Here is a 19732-nt window from a genome sequence, read left to right as displayed (position 1 = left end):
TCAATCCCTCTTGAAATCTATGTGGGATTTGAAGAGAATGTTTGTTTCAGAGGAGTGGCGTTCTTTGCCAATGAGCCGCAAACCAGAAGGAGAGGCCGTCTGCAGACTTGTTTCATACCAAGAAGACTTCTGGGCGGGAGTGCAGGAGGTGTGCGCTGTCACTGAACCTTTGGTAAAGGTTCTTCGGTTGGTAGATGGTGAGAAGCCCGCAATGGGCTATTTGTATGAAGCCATGGACAGGGCCAAAGAAGCCATTCGGTCCTACTATGATGACAAGGGAGATGATGGGTTCCAGAGACAACTCCTTCTATGGAACGTCATTGATGAGCGATGGAACAACACACTCCATCGTCCCATTCATGCTGCTGGGCTTTTCCTGAACCCTGCATTTTCTTATGCATGTGGGTTTGATTTTGATGCTGAAATCATGGATGGATTATTAACCTGTGTCCAGAAGATGGTGAGAACTCCAGAACAACGTATGGAGATCTCTAAACAAATTGAGACGTATAAGATGTCAGGTGGCACATTTGGCTTTGATATGGCTATCTTTGATAGGACGGCCAAAATGCCAGGTATTTTTTAGTTTGTAACTTTGTTTCAAATTTCATTGTCTCTTCAAATTCCATTTTTTTCTTATGTTTATTTGTAATTTTGTTGTAGCCGCATGGTGGAAGATGTATGGTGGCAGAGTACCCCTTTTGCAAAAGCTTGCCATACGCATCCTCAGCCAAGCATGCAGCTCCTCGGGATGTGAGCGCAATTGGAGTGTATTTGAAAAAATACACAACAAGAAGCGCAATAGGTTAACAACTTAACACTTAAACATTTAAAATATTGCAAATTTCCAAATAAATTTTTGAATTCATTAAACAATATTTTTTTTTATAATATTAATTATTAATTATTATTTCATGAACTTTGTACAGGTTGGAGTCCCGTAGACTTAATGACATGGTCTATGTCTACTACAATCTTCGATTGTGGGTGAGGCAACTAGACAAGACACGGAAGCCATCTCATTGGATGAGATTGACACCACTGCTGAATGGAGGGTTGAGACCGAGAGGCCTCTCATGGATCCCACTGAGGATTGGTTAGTGCAGGATGAGGGGGAGGAGGAGGAGGAGGAGGAGGAGGAGGAGCAGGAGCAGGAGCAGGAGCAAGAGGAGGAGGAGTTGGAGGAGCAGGAGGAGGAGGTGACACCGCCTACCCGGGCTACCACTAGAGGACGTGGTCTCTGTCTACCTACAGTAGCTGCTACTTCTACAGCTACTTCTTCAGCTTCTAGAGCACGTCAGACTCCACTGCCATTTCCACCACCACAGGCACCAGCATCTTCATCTAGGGGGAAAGGGAAAGCAGTGACATTTTCTCGCAAGAGGGGCAGAGGAAATCAATAGGATTAGAGTCTTAGACTTTCATTTTATTGTATATGACATTATGACATGATGAGATACATTATCATATTTTTTGTTGATATTTTGAGGCTGAGTTGGGACTCAGGACTTACTATTCAGGATATGATTCAATGTTATGTGTGATTTTAGCGCTAGAAATGATATTAAACATCTTATATATTAGTTTTTTTATCATATTTATGTGTCAATGTATTTATTTTATGTTGTAGATGGTTTAGATATTAAAAAATTGAAAAAAAAAAAAAAAATGAAAAAAAATGAATATTTTTGTGCCAAACGATTTTTTTTCCCGATTTTTCCGATTTTTTCCCGATTTTAACGATTTTTTCCGCTTTTTTCCCGGCGCCGATTAAATCCCGATCGCGCTTTTAACAACATTGGTCAAATCTTCAATTTTTAAATGGTTAAGGCCCCCTTAATAAATCCCTGCTGCATGATTCATCTATAACCCTTTCTATGCCCTTCATTCATATCCTCATCGAGACTTTTTCAACCCACAAAACCTTCTATCGCATCATTATTCCCATCATAACTCTTTACAATGGAAATACTTTGCAAAACATGCATAACTCATCCTTTTCGCTTATCGTAATTAACATTGACACATAATGCTTACCATAATACACCGGACCTGACGACATTATTAACTAGAATACATATATTTCGGGTTCAAAGCCCTTCGCATATCGCATCGGCGGGAGTCAAAACCTATACATAAGGCCGATGTGATATAGCAGACCCGACAGGACTATAAAGTAAAATATATACGTGATCGGGTTTGCTTCCCCATCGCATATCGCAATCGGCGGGGTCCGGGGCTTATATATAAGGCATACCATGATATATCGGACCCGCCGATAACTATCAATTTGGGTGCATAATTTTTCAAGCCCGGCCCTATGGTCGGCCGTGGGTTTTCCCGTGTATTCCCTTGTATTTCCAATAAAACGTTCCAATCCCGGTTTTCAATGTGAGTCTTATACGGTGGACCCGAAAGGATTTTTAACCGTGGCTCATATGTATTTCAGGTCTGCCTCCCCAATCGCTTATCGCAATCGGCAGAGTTCATTGTTTATACATAAAGCGATTTGCGATATGGCGGACCCGCCGATAATTATAGGCTCGGGTATATAAGATTTGAAGTCTGGCCTTATGGCTCGGTCGTGGGTTTTCTCGTGTTTTCTTGTGTATTCGATAAAATGTTGTGGTCCCGATTTTTAAAAGAAAATCAGGTAAAGTGAATGGTCTGCCTATTGAAGCGTTGTCAATGGATGCTTGAATAATAATGAATATTATGGGCTATGTAATCGGATTCATCCAAACCCCCTGCCGAATCCGAATCCTGCGAATTGGATACGATTCGACAGGAATTGGAATCCCAAAACAGGATTCGACGTGTCCGTACAGGATTCGTACGAATCCCATACGAATCCCGTACGGGCACATCGAATCCTGATTCTGGGATTCGAATCCCAAAAATATGACTTCCGCGAGTTAAAAACACGCTGTTCTTTTTCTCATTCACCTTAAGGTATCAGCCCAAGATTAGCCCAAATCATAGGAAAGGTTAGTAAGAGGCTTGGTCAGAAGGAATATACATTTTTTGGTTGTTCAGACTTCAGAGTCCAGACCACTACAAACTCCTTCCATTAAGTGCTTTTGGTTTTTGAAGTTTGAAGAGGAATATGCCTAGAGGCTAGAAGATAAAATCTACTAAGTCTCAACTCTCAAGGCACTGTACTGCAAAGGCCAATGATTTTAGTACCATAAACTGGGCAAACAAGCTCAGAGGATGCATAAGAATGTAATTGTGAGACTATTACTCTTGACCATGCCTAAATTGCAAGAAAAATCAATGAGGCACCCCTCCCGAACCTTGAACATTGGCAAATTTCCTACAATAACTTACCTTGAATCCACAAGGCTAGGGCAACTTAATAGCATGCTTCTTATAATTATATTTTCTATAAACATGCACGATACTTCTTATCATTTGAACTGTAGGTGAACAGGAAAAACACATTCTTATTTGTGATTAGCATATGCAGTGGATCATCAGCTGCATAAATGAGTAGAGATATAGCGCGATCAGTAATTGCAGCAAAGAGATTTTAATGAGCACAAATAGGATAGCTGCAACCTATTACCATGCAGATATGTGGATTGCAAGCAAAATATAAAAAATAAAGTTGCAATCAAGACTAGCTATGCTGCAAGTGTGAAATTACCAAGCACCCTGGTTACATTAGTTGCAAATATAGAGCAGCTTACAGTAATGCAAACTTCAATTTTACTTATAAGCCCAATGTCAAATTCCAGATCTCACGGGCAACATACCAGATAGATCAGAATGAACCAATTGCAAAATGTCAGTAGTCTTGCTATCACTTGAGGGGAATGGTCCCCTTGTATGTTTTCCTTCGGCACAACCCTAACAAACACCTTCATGTTCTACTTTAAATTTGGGCATACCTGTCACCCATTGAAGATCTATGTTTGAAATCAATGAATTTGTATCATTAATTAGAATTTGTGTAAGAAATATGTAATATATATATATATATATATATATTTATATTTAAAAATATATATATATTTTAAATATATATATATTTATAATAAAATAATATATAACAAATCCTACGTGTCCTGTTCCGGGGGGTCAGCGTGTCCGAATCCAACACTCGAATCCTACGAATCCTGAATCCCCGTGTCAGGTGACTTAGATTATGGGCAACGAGAATAGAGGTTATAACAGGTTCAATGGCTTAATAATCATGATTGCTCTGCATTGTGAGATTAATAAAAATGGTGGCTGAATGCAAGGTTTGTTTAGAAGCATGTTTGGCATATTTCTCATAATCATAGCTAATACGAATTATCTTTGTAGGCAAGGAGTAAAAGACGCATAAGCGGATTCGGAGAATTCATATATGCGGGTGTGTTCTATTTAAAGAGCCGACCTTTGGGGTTCTCAGTCGGTTTCCATGCGTTGCCTGTGTATTCTGAAAGAGAAGTTGTCCCAGGTTTCATCGTGAAGAGATGACACACAGTTATCCTCTTTTAATCAACAACTGTTCATTCCCCCAGGAAACAAAGCACTCCAGCAGATATGCCTGCTACGTGTCAGCGGTTACACGATTGTTCTACGTCTGTATAGTTTGATTTGTGTATTGAAAAGAAGAGGAGGAGATGCAAGGTTAGGGGAAGACCGAAAGTCATTCCCGGCTGCATAAGTATTACCTTCGGAGATGAGAGGAGGACTTTTTTTTGGGCAGAACAACTTTTGATTTATTGTGAATAAAGAAGACTGTTTGGTCGAGAAAGAGCCTTTTGTTTCAGATTTATTTTCTCTACTTTCATGTGTTTAGAATCAGAGCGTTGTTGCTGGCATAAAGATAAATGTGTTTTACTTTGTGCATCTCGATAACGTTCAGTTCATGGTTATTCCTAGTTATTCAAATATAATTCAATAGCATGCTTAACTCATGAAAGGTTGCTGATTCGAAACTCCGTTAAACATCAGTTGCAAGTGTTATTTGTATGGAAAGGAATGTGCATTCCTGTATAAGTAATTAGATTGCAATCAAGATTTAATATAGCCTTGTTCATCTATGAACCAGTGATTGATTCATTCGGACTTGGAATCTATATATGATGTGTAATTGCTTTTGTTATGCTCCTGCATAATAGATTAGAATAGTTAGGATTAGCACAAGTAGTTAAAATTAGTGTAGATAGGATTTGATACTGATAGGTTAGCTGTTTCTCTTTGTTGATTTAATTAAATTCTTCCTCCAAGAAGCAATCTTTCAACACACATAACAGTTTACGGGTTCCTTTAAAACCTGTCGGAACTAGCCATTCCAAATGAAAGTATATCTAATTGGGGTCTGCAATCGGGTTAGTTCCCCTTGTTGGCATAGCGAAAATTCGCCATGTCAACAGGTTCATAGCCAAAGAAATCTTAAGGTCTTTTATGAGGCCTTTCACTTCCACATGCTTGGAGTTAAAACCACATACCTTCTTATATGACTGAGTGATGTTAAGACTGAATTGCTTCATGACTTTTAGGGATATGATGCTTGCGGAAGCCCCTAAGTCTAACATAAAATTATGCTATAGGAGGTCATTGATGGTTAAAGTAAACATGAATGGCTCATGTCCTGGGTTTAGATCGAGAAGGTGAATGTTTTGCGAGTCTTCGGGTAATTCTTCCTCTTTGAAACCCAAAGATTTCTTGATTTTCCATTGTTGCTCAGGAAGTTTTGCAATCTTCTTTAATGGAATCGACACAATCATTTTCCTTAAAGCAGTCTCTAGATCAATGTTAAGACCAACCTCTTTGCCCTTTTCCTGCTTCTTGATGGTTTCTTTCTTTTGAGGATCCTTTTCTGGATTAGCCTTCTTAGGGGGATCCTTTTTAGGAGGATCTCTAAGGAGAGGTTCCTTAGGGGAGACTTGTTTAGAAATTGAGTCACCTTTGTTGGGTTCCCTGGAGGTTGTAGGGTCCTTATTGTTGCCCTTTTGTAAATATTGGACCTGTTACCCTCCACCCATGGGTAGTATATATAGGAGAAAATTTATCTCCTAGATGGTCTTCAACCGGCAGCCAACAAGCCCCAGATAGCTCGATGTGCGATTTTTCTTCACCACCTGAGCCAACCATGTGGTCCCTCGCTCGTTTGTTATGAATTTATGTTTGAAGGTGGGCCTCCCAACCCCGAAGGTATGGATTTTCATTGGTATAGTTGACTAGTTTTTCTTTCTTGTCATGGGCTCTTTTGGGCATGAATTGGTGGGGGGATTCGGTGGAAAGAGTGGGTTAGGTTTGTATTCTTGTCTCCATTGCCCAATTTCGCGGTTACCCTTGTATCCTAGTCCCATGGGATCTCCTTTATTGGCCATTAGCTTTAGGGTTGGCACTACATGGGAAATCCCAATTTTGGTTGCGTGGTCTCGCTCCCCGACACCACCTACATTACATTCTTTCCACTCATTTGAACCCCATTCATCTCTTTCTCGTCCGGGTCTACATGTGTTCATTGGGTCCACATAGGGTTAGCCTCCCGCTCCTCTTGTTCACACCTTGGGTTAGGCCTGAAACGATGCCCCGGAGGTTGATGCAACTAAAAAGAAAGTAAAAAGCATAATTTAGCCACTTTCAATAGGAAATGTACCACAAAATGCAAAAGATGGTTGGGACATATAAATTTAGCATGTGGGCAAAAGCCGAACATGAGATCTACCCCTTGTTCATGGTCATCACCCTGGTTCCTATGGGCCTTAGATGAGCCCCCTCCATCATTAAGGAGCCCATGATTTTCCCAACCCTTGGTGGGCGATGAATTGCCTCGCCTCAAAGGGGCTATCCACTGCTACATATTACACATCATGCTCTCCATCCCTTGGAGCCCTGAGCAGTTATGAAGAAAAATCATTCAAAGGCAAAACACATATGAAGAAGGGTGAAAAAACAAGGCCGGGGTAACTCATGTACCACGATTTTCTCCCTCATACACTCATATCCCTAAGTGTGGGCTTTCCACATTATAGCTACCCATGAATCTTGACATATGGTCCAGATTATTCCCCTGATCCACACCATTCCATTATTATATCATTTGCCACCTACCTCTTAAAGCATGTACTATGGACATGCCACCCCCTTTAGAGGTTGAAACCACCTAATAGGGTCCTTGGTTAACCCCCTTTTGAGCTTGGAGACACTTGTACTTGCCAAAGCCCACTATGGAGGGGCATGCCACCATGAAGTGCCCCATTGATCCCATAACTTGTAAGCATTATTGCTTGATTAGTCTAATGATTTGGTGTATTGGAGGGCAAGGGGGACACATTGGATTTTATGCATGTGGGTCTTCATTTTGGGCTTGGTCTCCCTATACGAGGTTCTAGCTGTCCAGAGGGCCACATTGGCACTTGTAGGGCAAGCGTTGAGTGCCACTGGTCTCCACCATAGCAGATATTACTTCGTGGATCCTCAACAGTGTTCATTGATTGCTCGTGTTCCACCTTTTGGAGGAGGATGATACACCTGGTCCACCATGCCCAGCCAACTCCACAGTTGTACCATACACTTGGTAGATGTTCCAGGATACCTCTCGTTGCAAATGGAGGGTGTATGTAATTACTCCAACCCTTACGGATGGTTTACAAACATATTTGATCCATTTGGAGACCCATGAGGTTGTCGTTGTGCCCCCACACCCACTTGGGAGCACCACAGATTCTTGATTGGATAACAAGGGGCCAACCCCTTGTCCACTATGTTTGGAGTCCGTTTCTTCATTATGGCACCCCTTGAACTTCATCGGGCCTCCTCAAAGGCCCAACGATTCACTTTGTTGATCATTCAACCCTCTTGAGAGGCTTATCTTTACATTATTGAGCTATTTGGTGGGTTTGTCACCAAATGTTTTGTTATTATGCACATTATTTTATTTTAGGGGCTAAATTAGGCCTAATTAGCTAAATCGAATTCATTAGGAAGTATATAAATAGAAGTATGATGGAATCATTTGATCATCATGACTTGGATTGGATCATTCCTTCTTGTGATATTTTCGCTACTCTTTTTGGAGGACGAAATTGGATGAATGGATGAATTTTGATGTTTGGATCTCTTCATTTTTGTCTTAGAGCTTCACTATTGACATATAATGATGATTGCATATACTTTTTCATACATGTAAGTACTCTTTTAATGCTATTTTGTCAATTTTCTTATGTCACATGCATGTTGTTACTGATTTTCGCTATACTAGGCTGAAATTTGCTTCTTTTCTTATGTGAAATTGTGGAAATTTGTCCTTTTTATAGTGTTACATATCATGGGCCATGTATGAATAAGTGAATATTCCTAGAGATATTTTGTCCAAATTGTATCTTGATGAGTCATCATATATTGCATATCGAAGTGTAAAGTCCTTGAATCAATTGTCCCATGCCCTAATTGCCATGCATAATTGTTTTAGAGGCTTCCTTGACTAAGTGAAATCATCCTAAGCATTGGAATCTCCTTGAATCCATTTCTTCCAAAGGATATGGCATTGATACTCCACTGGTGATCACTCCAAAGCACATCTTTCTCACCTTCTCTCTTTCTTTCTGGGCCTAGCCCCAATAGGTCACCTAGGGCATCAATTATGTCACAATCTAGCCATATAAACACCTTGAAAATTGGTCCACAACTACGTTGGGGTCTTCTCAAGGGGTCCTCCAAATTTGAGCACATTCTGACGATGGAATCCTGAGATATCGTAAGCCCTAACTCTAGGATCATTTCATTCCCTAGGCTGATTTTGGGTTGGTGTCCTCATTTGGATCATTGCATTCAAATTTCAAAAGAAATTTAGTCCTTTGATCCTATTCTTTTTCATAATTAGGTCAAGGCCCTCTTTGGTTGAACAACTCCATACACTTGACCTAGTTTGGATCCACTTGGGTTCTTTGTGGTCCCACAATTTTATAAGTCAAATTCCACAAGGATTACATAAAATCCATTTCTCCATAAGGATCCTTGAGTCTAGGGAGCCCCTTGCCAAGGCATATCCTCCAACCCTAGGCCAAGGTATCCTCATAGCCCTTCTTAGAGAGCACATCACCTTGCTTCTCAAGCAAGTAAGCTATTTAATTGAGTCTTTCTTGTGAATAGGCTTTAGGAATCACTACTTATCCTATCATTGATCCATTCATCATTGTGATTCTTTTTATAACAGGTCTCTTCCCATCGGTGAAAGTCCATAAAGACCAGTGAGCCTTAGTTGAGGTGACATTAGGCTATTGCTCCACTATTTCCCATTGACCTAGTTGTTGCTCTATAGGATCCCCTCTTAGGACCTCGAATAGTTTGAGCGGTAACATTTTGGCGCCATTGTCAGGGACACGTGACGTGTGTTTTGTTCCCTGTACAACATATTGACATATCATTATTGGCGACTCCATTGGAGGAATGAAGTCCTAGTTCCTCATTGAACTTCAAAGATAATGCTTGTAAGGTGAAGCAAGCATTTGTGAAGGCATTTTAATTCACCTTGGCAACTCCATTTTGGCATTATATGCAAGATCATGAAAAATGGTTAAAGAAAGTGTCCACGACATTAGCCCCGAAGAACAAGCACTATGGGAAAGATTGGATATGTGGTCTGAGCTTTGTGATAATCTGATAGAGCATGAGAACGAGGACTTCATACTCAATTTTTATAACAGGAACAGGTCAAACCTTGACAACATAAGGCAGGAGTATGAAGAAGAGCCCACAAATTATCTTTTCTTAGAGCTTGCCTATTATACTGGTGCATTTAATTCCTTTTCTCACAAGATCAAAGAAAAATATGGCTCGTTACCAAATGAGGATTTGGATGACCAGGATGACCAAGAAAATGAGGATGATGAGCAAATATCAGTTATGGTATTGGGCGCCAATAAGAGTGAAGTGAAAGACATCTCCTTTGAGGATGACGAAGAGTTGGATCCTGAAAGTCTCCAAATCACGCAAGAAAGAATGGATGAATATAGTAGGCCATGCAAGGGGTTAGTAATGGAATGTAATGCTAATGAAGTATTCTTCAGTTTACACGAAGAAGAGGTGAAGCATTTTACCAAAATCATGTAACAAATACCTTAGCTATTGTCTTGAAAGAAAATATGGAAGAAGAGAAGTCCCGCTTGCCGACTAATGAAGATGAAGAAGTTGGAAAAGGCTTTGAGAATCTAAATAATGAGCAAGAAGTTGACTCATCCTTGGGTCCACATGATGAAGATGATGATTTTGAGAATACATGTGTTGGGGAGAATGAGTCTATGGAAGATGAAGTTGAGACTAACGTTACCTTTCTCAAGGATATTATTCCTAATGATTCTCCTTTTGAGAACCTTGAGGAAGGTGATCCCATTAGCCCCGTGGAAGATGACATTGGAGATTACTTCCACATTGAAAAGGAGAAATGGGAAATTGTTGGGCCTCAATTTGATTGTGCTCCCATTTATGATACTGACAAAGAGGATGAGGTTGAGATGGGTTTTCCCTTTCTCTCAGGCATTACTTGTGATGACATATCCATCGATGCCCTTGGGAAGGAGAATTATTATTTTCCCTTGCATGAAGAGGGGCAGTTGGAAGTAATTGATTCTCCTTTTAGGGAGAGCCGAATCTTTGATGCTAATAATGAGGAGATTGATAACACTCTTACCTAGCTTCCTTACGATTCTATATTCAGATCACTTGAGCCTTTAGATTATGATTTTGGGGAAGAAAAACCCATTGAATATGACACTTTACCCTCCCCTTTTCCTTTTCATTTTGTTCATCATCTTGAGTTTTCCTCAAGTGACTCACTCACCCCTTGTCATATGACCCCAAGTGATCATGAGCCCTTTCCCCCTTTTTAGTATAGTGTCAAAGAAGAGCCCCTCATTGACTATACTTTATCTCCTTGGACACACCCTTAGGGTTTTGATCAATCCATGGCCTCCCCTCTCCAATGTGACCATCACCTTGAGCAACCTATTGGTTGCACTCCTTTACCTCACCCTTCGTTCCTCTCTCATCACAACCTCATGGCATCTACAAAGAACAATATTTTGAGCAATGATTGTGATAAGCAGTTCTTAAGGATAATCATTCATTCCACCATTGTGTACTTAGAGGGAAGGCCCCACATTTCTAGATTGAGTCTTGTTTCTTCTCTTAGGGATTTCTCTTACCTCACATGGAAACCATATTTTCCCACCTCCCGCCTGCATCATCCTTCATGTGTTTGGGTTTGCATTCGCTTTGGGATTTGCTGCATGAGTTATCATATAGGTAGGCATATTTATATTGATTTGATGATATGTTGGTTGCACTGTCTTTATGATTACACTTAATATTAGCTTTGTCATATGCATGTTAGTGTAGGATGCATTGCATGCTCATTTTCTCATTAGAACTAACATCATATGACATTTCTCATGCTAGATTAGTTGCATTTAGATTAAATTTGCGTAATTTTCTTTTTTTTTGATTTATATGGTCTAACATTAAGCATGGGTGATCATAAGACACCCCAAAAAACATGTTGCCCCGAGTGCTTGGTCTTTGATATGTGCAGCTAAAAGGTCTACCGTAACCAGGAGATTGTTGGTGTTCTCATGACCTCTCGTTCGAGCAGCTTCACCCACTTTCCCAAGAGCTCATGTCCCAGTTGGAGCTAGATGCTACCCACCACCTGTGGGTAGTATATATAAGAGAAATGTTTTCTCCTAGATGGTCCTCAGTCGGTAGCCAATAGCCTCTTGCAGCCCCCATATAGCTCGATGTGCCATTTTTCTCTGCCACCTGAGCCAACCATGTGGTCCCTCGCTCGTTTGTTATGAATGTATGTTTGAAGGTGGGCCTCCCAACCCCGAAGGTATGGCTTTTCATTGGTGTAGTTGAGTAGTTTTCCTTACTTGTCATGGGCTCTTTTGGGCATGAATTGGTGGGGGGTGTTGATTTGGGGTAGCATCGGATGTGCTCTAGGCATCAAATTTTGCAGGGAGGCTTGGGCACATGTATTCCAAAGAACCCAAAAAGCATTTTGGGAAATTCCACCTAGAGACAATTTTATTAGAATAATTAATATCTTTTAATGGGACCCTAAGTCTAAACTTAGGAAATTAAAAATATTAATGGGTATTAGTCTAATTGTGGGTGTAACTTCTAGAAGAAGACGAGGATCAAGCTAAAATGATCTTAGCCATGATAAGCTTTTAATCTGGGCCGTTGAATGTCAACGAGAAGATTATTTAAGGGAGCTTGAGGGTCATTTGGAAAACGCACCGAGAGATTGAATTTCATTAGTGAGAAGTTCTTAGGAGGAAGCTCTGATCGAGGAGATTTATTGCAGATGAGGGGTAGCGATAGCATTCGGAGAGAGAGATTTTCTCATCCGGAGAATCATTAGTAGAGAGAGGCAGAGAGTGATCTAGTAGCCCAAACTCAGAGGCTGATGCAGGGCCATGAAGGCCTACGCAGAGGGTGAGAGAGAGTCCGAGATTTTGTTGGGGAGATTGAGTTTCAGAAGCTGGGAGCCGGGGTGTGAGACTGGGAAGCTGAGAGTGGAGACTTCGGGCAGCAAATCGATCAGCAGACTGGGTGACGCAGTGCCTAAAGAGGTTGACGCAGGGACTGTGTGAGGACTGCGCAGAGACAACATAGGGCCTGCCATAGGCACTTCATTCAATATCTGGATCAACTAGGATTTTCTCAGTGATTGTGTGAGGTAATCTCACAGATATTTCTGCCAGTATTTTTCTCTGTAACTGAATAACCCGAGAGGTATTCGGAGATGTATTTAGAATTTGCTACCGCTTAATAATTATAAACCCTCAGAACTGCTGCACCGGTTTTCCCGCATTGAGTTTTTCTAGGGACATTTGTCCAAAAATAATGGTGTCTATTGTGTTGTATTTTCTTTCTTGCTCAGTCTCTTGTTTCCACATAATATTTAATTAAGTGAAGGCTGAAATGTATGTATTACATATTTGATACTGTAACATGGATGTTAATTGTTTTCACTGGTGTTTAATGGGTTATTCCTTCCCCTTAGTCAGCAGCACCCATATATGCCTCACCCATCTTTTGATAGCTTCCTTCACACTGCACAGGAAAAAGCTACGATGGCCTTAGTTTAAAAGGCTTTTAACCTTGCTGCACATGCAGCTGTTGTCAGCAGCCACACCCATGCAACACTGCTTCTCACTAATTTCAATTTTATTAAAGAATTATAAAGTGCAAGATTGTCACCCATCATGTTAATTTTAAGTTCATATTTCCATTTGGAAGGCTGGTATCTCCCTATCATTGCACCTTCTGTTAGACATATAATATTTCTTATAATCACTGTTGATGCATTATTGAAAAGCGATGCCAGATTATGTTATTTATACTGAGTTAAATATGCCATTTGGACACTTTCCAAATCTTTCATAGCCATCCTTTTAAAAACCGTAATATGATGCATATCTTGATGTATGTACACTGTGGACATTTTTTGATTTAAGTAGAACCTAGAAGGTGTCAAGAGAAAAATGATCACACTGTTCCAAGATTCATATCTTTGTACTGCTTCTGAGATTGTAATTTGGTCAGGTGTAAATATTTTCTCTAAAATCCAAAGAATATGGTTAGTGATGCAAGCCATCTCTTTTTATGTCGAAAATCTCCATTCTTATGCAGGGTGTATTCTTTCGTTGCCTCTACAGATTGGCTGGAAGAAACGCTGTCGAAGGAGAAAAATAAAACAATACCAAAACTTGTGACCATTGTAAATCCAGGCAACCCATCTGGATCATATGTTCCTGATCCTCTGCTGCAGGTACCTATGTGGTTATCAATGTTCTCTCCACATCTCTTTATTTGTTAATTACCTAAATATTTTACAATGCTTATTTGATGAACACTAATGTTTAGTTTTAATTCCTTTTCTTTTGTTGTATCAGAGAATATCTGAACTATGCAAAAATGCAGGGTGTTGGCTTGTCGTAGATAATACTTATGAGTAAGTTACATGTGCGATTCGATAGCTATCTCGTATCAACAGTCGAACTGTAACATATCTGAAATTCTTATTGAGCATGATGTTGTTAACTTGAGATGTTTTTTGAAAGTAGGCAAGAAAGCATTGATTTCTCAGATCTTTTGTAGGTAGGTAACTGTAAGTGCAAATAGAATTGTTTTGCATGCACAGTGTCATGATAATTCAACAAAATGTAGTTGGATCAAGGCCTTTTTTATTTTAGTTTGCACTGGGTGATTCATTGGTTGGTCACGTGGGGTGGTGATATTCCCCCAACCAAGGTTCAATTCCTCCAGGCACAATGACATGTTTATCCTCCTCATTAAGGGGTGGTCGTCGTGGCCAGCACAAGCAGTCCAGGTGTGGTGATGGACAGAGATCCTAGCTCCTACCAATTGATGTGTTGGTTGGGAGACATCAAAGTTAAATAGGACGCATCTTAAGAGTTTCCTTTTTATTTTGATTATTATAATAGAACATTTTAAACCAGTACTTAGCTAATATGATATATGGTTTGATGAAAGATATGATATGCATGATGTGTGTGAATGCATCTGCAGGTATTTTATGTATGATGGGTTGAAACATACTTGTGTAGAGGCTCCACACGTTATCAATGTATTCTCCTTTTCTAAAGCTTACGGTATGATGGGCTGGCGAGTTGGATATGTAAGTGAGACCTTTAACATGACATCATGATTTGCAAAAAAATTCTAAGATTAACACTCCACATCAATTTTACTTTTAGAGTCATTTACATGCGATCTTTTGAATTCTCTGTAGATAGCATATCCTTCTGAAGTCGAGGGCCTTGCAGCACAACTGCTCAAAACACAAGACAACATCCCAATATGTGCTTCAATCATTGGACAAAAGCTTGCTCTATATTCACTGGAGCTTGGCGCTGAATGGGTGAAGGAAAGGGTTCAAAAATTAACAAAAAACAGAGATATAATTTTGGATGCATTGTCACCTCTCGGTGCAAATGCTGTAAGGGGTGGACAAGGAGCAATTTATCTCTGGGCAAAGTTACCAAATGGTGCTTCCAATGATGTTGAGGTTGTTCAGTGGCTTGCAAAGAGACATGGAGTTATTGTTATCCCTGGTAGTGCTAGTGGAGGACCAGGGTATGTTCGTGTTTCGTTTGGTGGCCTTGTTGAGGATGTCTGCAGTGTTGCTGCAGCTAGACTTAGAAAGGGAATGGAGGAGCTTGTATCCAAGGGAATGCTTTCATCTTAATTTTCCATGAGTAGAAGGATCTCGACAACATTATTCAAGATGTGTATCTTGTAATGCAAACTGTCAAGGTCATTTACTTCAATTTCTGGGTTATTGGGCAATATACAAGATGCCAGCCATTATAAATATTAAATACCAATATATAAGTTTGACTCTGGATTCTGATTCTGTGAGTTTTTTTGTAGTTTTGCAAGGATGGAATTACTTGACTCAGAGAATCAACTTCCATAGACATGAAAGTGATCATACTAAATTTTGATTCACTTATCATTTTCATTGTGGTGTGATTGGGTCCTAATTCAATTTCTGCAAGATGTATTTGATTTTATCCTATAATCTTACAAAGTGACTTCTCAAGGGAGTTGAATCTACACGTGTAAGCTTTGAAGCAATAAATAATTGTTGTTGAGCCTATTTATATAAGCTGGCGTGCTTTAATGATTTTATCCTATGATCACGGGAGCTACTGTGTCCTTTGCAAGGCAGTTGGCTGTACATGTGCAAGCTTTGAAGCAATAAGTAATTGTTATTGAGCCTAAATATATACGATGGTGTGCTTTAATATATAACTTAGTTTCTGCAAAATTGTCCTTACCTCTGTTTCTGCCTTGGAAATTACATGCTATGGTGCATTATAGCTATTATCATAAACCTAAAGCTTATATAAATGAACACAACACTGAGATCACTGATACTAATTGTATCTTTTCCAAACAATAGTAATTCATTCAAATATGCTATATGCATTGTGCAATATCCATTTGTTTCTGATCTTTCTACTTGCAAAGCCCTCTACATGTAACAAGGGAAATTGTAGGGAAACTGCATGAAAATGTCCTCAAATGGAATAAATTTCCTGTTTTCTGCATCCATGTCCTCGTTATCTTCCTCTTCAATTAAGTTAGCCTTATCCCATCTCATCTCTTTCTGAGCATACAGCCTATCCTTGTTGTTAAAAGCGCGAGCGGGATTAAATCGGCGCCGGGAATGAAGCGGAAAAAATCGGAAAAAGCGGGAAAAAAGCGGAAAAAAGCGGGAAAAAAGGGGGAAAAAGCGTTTGGTACAAAAATATTCATTTTTTTTCATTTTTTTTTCAATTTTTTTAATATCTAAACCATCTACAACATTGACACATAAATATGATAAGAAAACTAATATATAAGATGTTTAATATCATTTCTAGCGCTAAAATCACACATAACATTGAATCATGTCCTGAATAGTAAGTCCTGACTCCTGAGTCCTAGCTCAGCCTCAAAATATCAACAAAAAATATGATAATGTATCTCATCATGTCATAATGTCATAGACTCATATACAATAAAATGAAAGTCTAATCCTATTGATTTCCTCTGCCCCTCTTGCGAGAAAATGTCACAGCTTTCTCTTTCCCTCTAGATGTAGATACTGGTGCCTGTGCTGGTGGAAATGGCAATGGAGTCTGATGTGCTCTAGAAGCTGAAGAACTAGAAGTATGAGCTACAGGAGGTAGACCACGTCCTCTACTGGTCCTAGTGGTAGCCCGGGTAGGCGGTGTCACCTCCTGCTCCTGCTCCTGCTCCTGCTCCTCCTCCTCCACCTGCTCCTCCTCCTGCTCCTCCTCCTCCCCCTCATCCTGCACTAACCAATCATCAGCAGAATCCATGAGAGGTCTCTCGGCCTCAACCCTCCATGCAGCAGTGGTGTCAATCCCATCCAATGAGATGGCATCCACATCAGGTGTCCTCTCAAGTTGCCTCACCCACAATCGAAGATTGTAGTAGACGTAGACTATGTCATTAAGTCGCTGGGACTCCAACCTGTACAAAGATCATGAAATAATAATTAATAAATCCAAATTTCCATTATAAATCGTGCTGCCATGGACCCCCGAGCCTTTTTACGAAAAAAGCGCGCTTTTTTCGAAAAATGCGGCAAAAAATTTTTTAGGCGCTTTTTTTCCCATAAAAAGCGCAATTAAATCGGCTTAGGGAAAAAAGCGCGATTTAATCGCGCTTTTAACAACACTGCAGCCTATATCAAGAGTAGTGTGATCAGTACCTACATATATAGATAAATCTATATCTATATATAGTCTGTGCCGATGGGTTTAATATGGATGCCATACATGAATCTGGGGAAGTGTCCCTGGGATACACAGTGCACACACACAAGGAAACAATCTCCCATGGAAACCCAGGGACACTTCCCCACATTTGTGGATGGTCTCCATACTAAACCCATCAGCATAGATTGGTATGTGTCACCCTCCAGATCCTAGCTGCAGTCTTTCATCCTCGCCCCCTCTTGTTGATCCTACCAACCCTTACTGGAGGAATCAAACCTGATTTGGAGGTAGGACAGCATGGCTCTTAACCCAGTGAAGCTACTCCTTGGGGCCATATATACATAGATAGATCGATAGATAAATGTTGCTTTATACACTGGCTATCACCGAAAGAGCAGAGAGATTCTGAATGATGGTGCTCCACAGCTTATGAAGAATGGATTAGGGTTTGAAATACGAAGTATATCAAATTAATCAGACAGGTGGGTCATGCTGCAAGTTACGTATACTCCTGATCTAAAGCATGGGTGATATTTCTGAAGGCCAATGCTACTAATATGATTACTTGAGGATCAAGGGTGTCTGCAATGTTTATGAGTTGGAAGTTTGAGGTAACACAAAGAGTTCATTTTTGTTTAAAAAGAAATGTTCAACATCTTCAACAAAGAGAATTTGAAACAGGGTCCCAAAAACAGGGCATTGTTAAGCTATCTTGTGTGAACATTTTTGACAGGGTTAACCCACTCTGTATGTTAAGAAATATGAAGAAGTTTGTAAAAGTATTGTCTTATGAATTGAGTTTTTTTTCTTTTATATTATTGAGGCAATAATATGCATCTGCAAAATTTGTTTCTTGACATTTGGGATTTAATGCATTCTTATTTTCAGGTCATAATGATTAATCAATGTTATTTGGGAATTATGTAACTAAATTCCAACGATAGTAGTTTATTGAAATCTTGTATTTGTATCTAGCCATCTAAAAGCAGTGAAGTTCGGGTTTAGTTGACTAGAACTTAGAAATAAAAACATGTGGATCTAATTTGTTAGTATCAGTTCTCTTAGGTTCCTTTATTTGTTGTTTGCAGTTGGTGATTAGTATTATACTTATAATTGACCTATTAGTCAATATTGGCCATATTAAGTTGATTAATTTGTTTCTTGCAATTGGTGATTAATGTTATAAGCTCTTTTGAGCATGTCTTGTGAAATACTACGAAAGAGTTCATGAATATGAAAAAGAGGAATTATGCTTAGAAATTCTTCGTTTCTTGCTACAAATATGAGATATATAATAAAACTGAAGTTCGTTTGAGTTTAATAAGCTAGGTTTTTAATGACCATATCAGTTATCCGTCATTGCCCTGTGCCGAGCTCCTATGAAGCCCCATCATTGGTCTAATGACATTTACAACTATTGCTAAGATATTTATTAGAATAGCTTATGAGATTTTGAAAGGGGACCTACTTGATATACTTCAGATTCTTGCCTTTGGAAACCGTGACAACAGGGAGATGAGAGTATTGCCATATTTCGATGTCTTCTGATGCGACATTCTTGGCCGAATAAGATTTACTGCTATGATTTATAATATTTTGAAGTGAGACGTATTTTATGTGCTTTAGAATCTTGTCTTTCGAAGAAGTGACAAAGGGGAGATTGGGTTATACTGCAACTTTGATGTCAATATTTATAGTAATTATTGATACCATAATAAGATAGTAATAATTATAGTGCAGTCGTTACAAAGTTAATGTTGGAAACTGTTGCTATCATTAACATTGTAGAATTGGATGACGTAGTTATGGAACATTTTAGTGGCCTCCATCAAACAAAACATCCAGAGAAGACATGTCTGAAATGCATGAATGCCATGGATTGCCATTTCAATGAAGGGTAGCAATCTTCAGTTATAGAAGGCATTGTAAAATAAGCGAATGAAGAAGGCGAGCTTTGCTTGGCAATGGTATTATGGGATGTGATGCTCATATTGCATGGATAAAGAGGCTAAAAGGTACAAATGGTTGGAGAGATTCATGTCATGCAAGTAAAGAGAGACTACCCTTTATGAAGTAAACACAAAATTCTCTGCTGCTCCTACCACTTCCTCTGCTATCCAAAAAAAACTTCCGTTTGCATGGCTTCTACTTTTTCTATTTCCTCATTAAAATCTAAATTGGTTATGATAGAGTGGACAATAGACAGAAAATAAAGGCTAACATTATTTTGCATTATTTACTTAGTTTTAGCCAGCAATGGAAGTTGTTGAAGACTCTGAATGGTTCAACTGCAAAATAATAAGAAAGTAATAATGCACCAGTTGGGAGTAGGCCTAAATCTAAAACGCTATCTTTCTTTTAATTTTTGAGCTTTTCAATAAGCATGTGCATTGCTAATTGATTCAACGACATTTTCAAATATCATTCCTTAATTTGGTATATAAAATGTTAAATACTATGTCCTT

The 19732-nt window shown here is 39.4% G+C and overlaps 1 protein-coding gene across 2 annotated transcripts in view; it reads left to right on the top strand.

Moving 5' to 3' along the window:
- The window catches only part of LOC149143458 (Pyridoxal phosphate (PLP)-dependent transferases superfamily protein), a 223139-nt gene extending 207473 nt beyond the window's left edge, over positions 1-15666 (top strand). For both annotated transcript variants that reach the window (XM_089453377.1, XM_089453376.1), the window contains 4 exons: positions 13668-13780; positions 13905-13963; positions 14542-14650; positions 14765-15666. In XM_089453377.1, the coding sequence (XP_089309503.1) occupies positions 13668-13780; positions 13905-13963; positions 14542-14650; positions 14765-15220 (737 nt within the window). In that variant the 3' untranslated portion in view covers positions 15221-15666. The remainder of the gene's footprint in view (positions 1-13667; positions 13781-13904; positions 13964-14541; positions 14651-14764) is intronic.
- The last annotated feature ends 4066 nt before the right edge of the window (positions 15667-19732 follow it).

The sequence above is a fragment of the Pinus tabuliformis genome, chromosome X, assembly GCF_031772625.1.
Source record: "Pinus tabuliformis cultivar Carrire ecotype Pingquan chromosome X, CPIR1, whole genome shotgun sequence".
In the NCBI taxonomy this organism is placed as follows: domain Eukaryota; kingdom Viridiplantae; phylum Streptophyta; class Pinopsida; order Pinales; family Pinaceae; genus Pinus; species Pinus tabuliformis.
The sequence above is the reverse complement of the archived record's forward strand: the minus strand, read 5'-3'. Positions and strand labels throughout refer to the sequence as shown.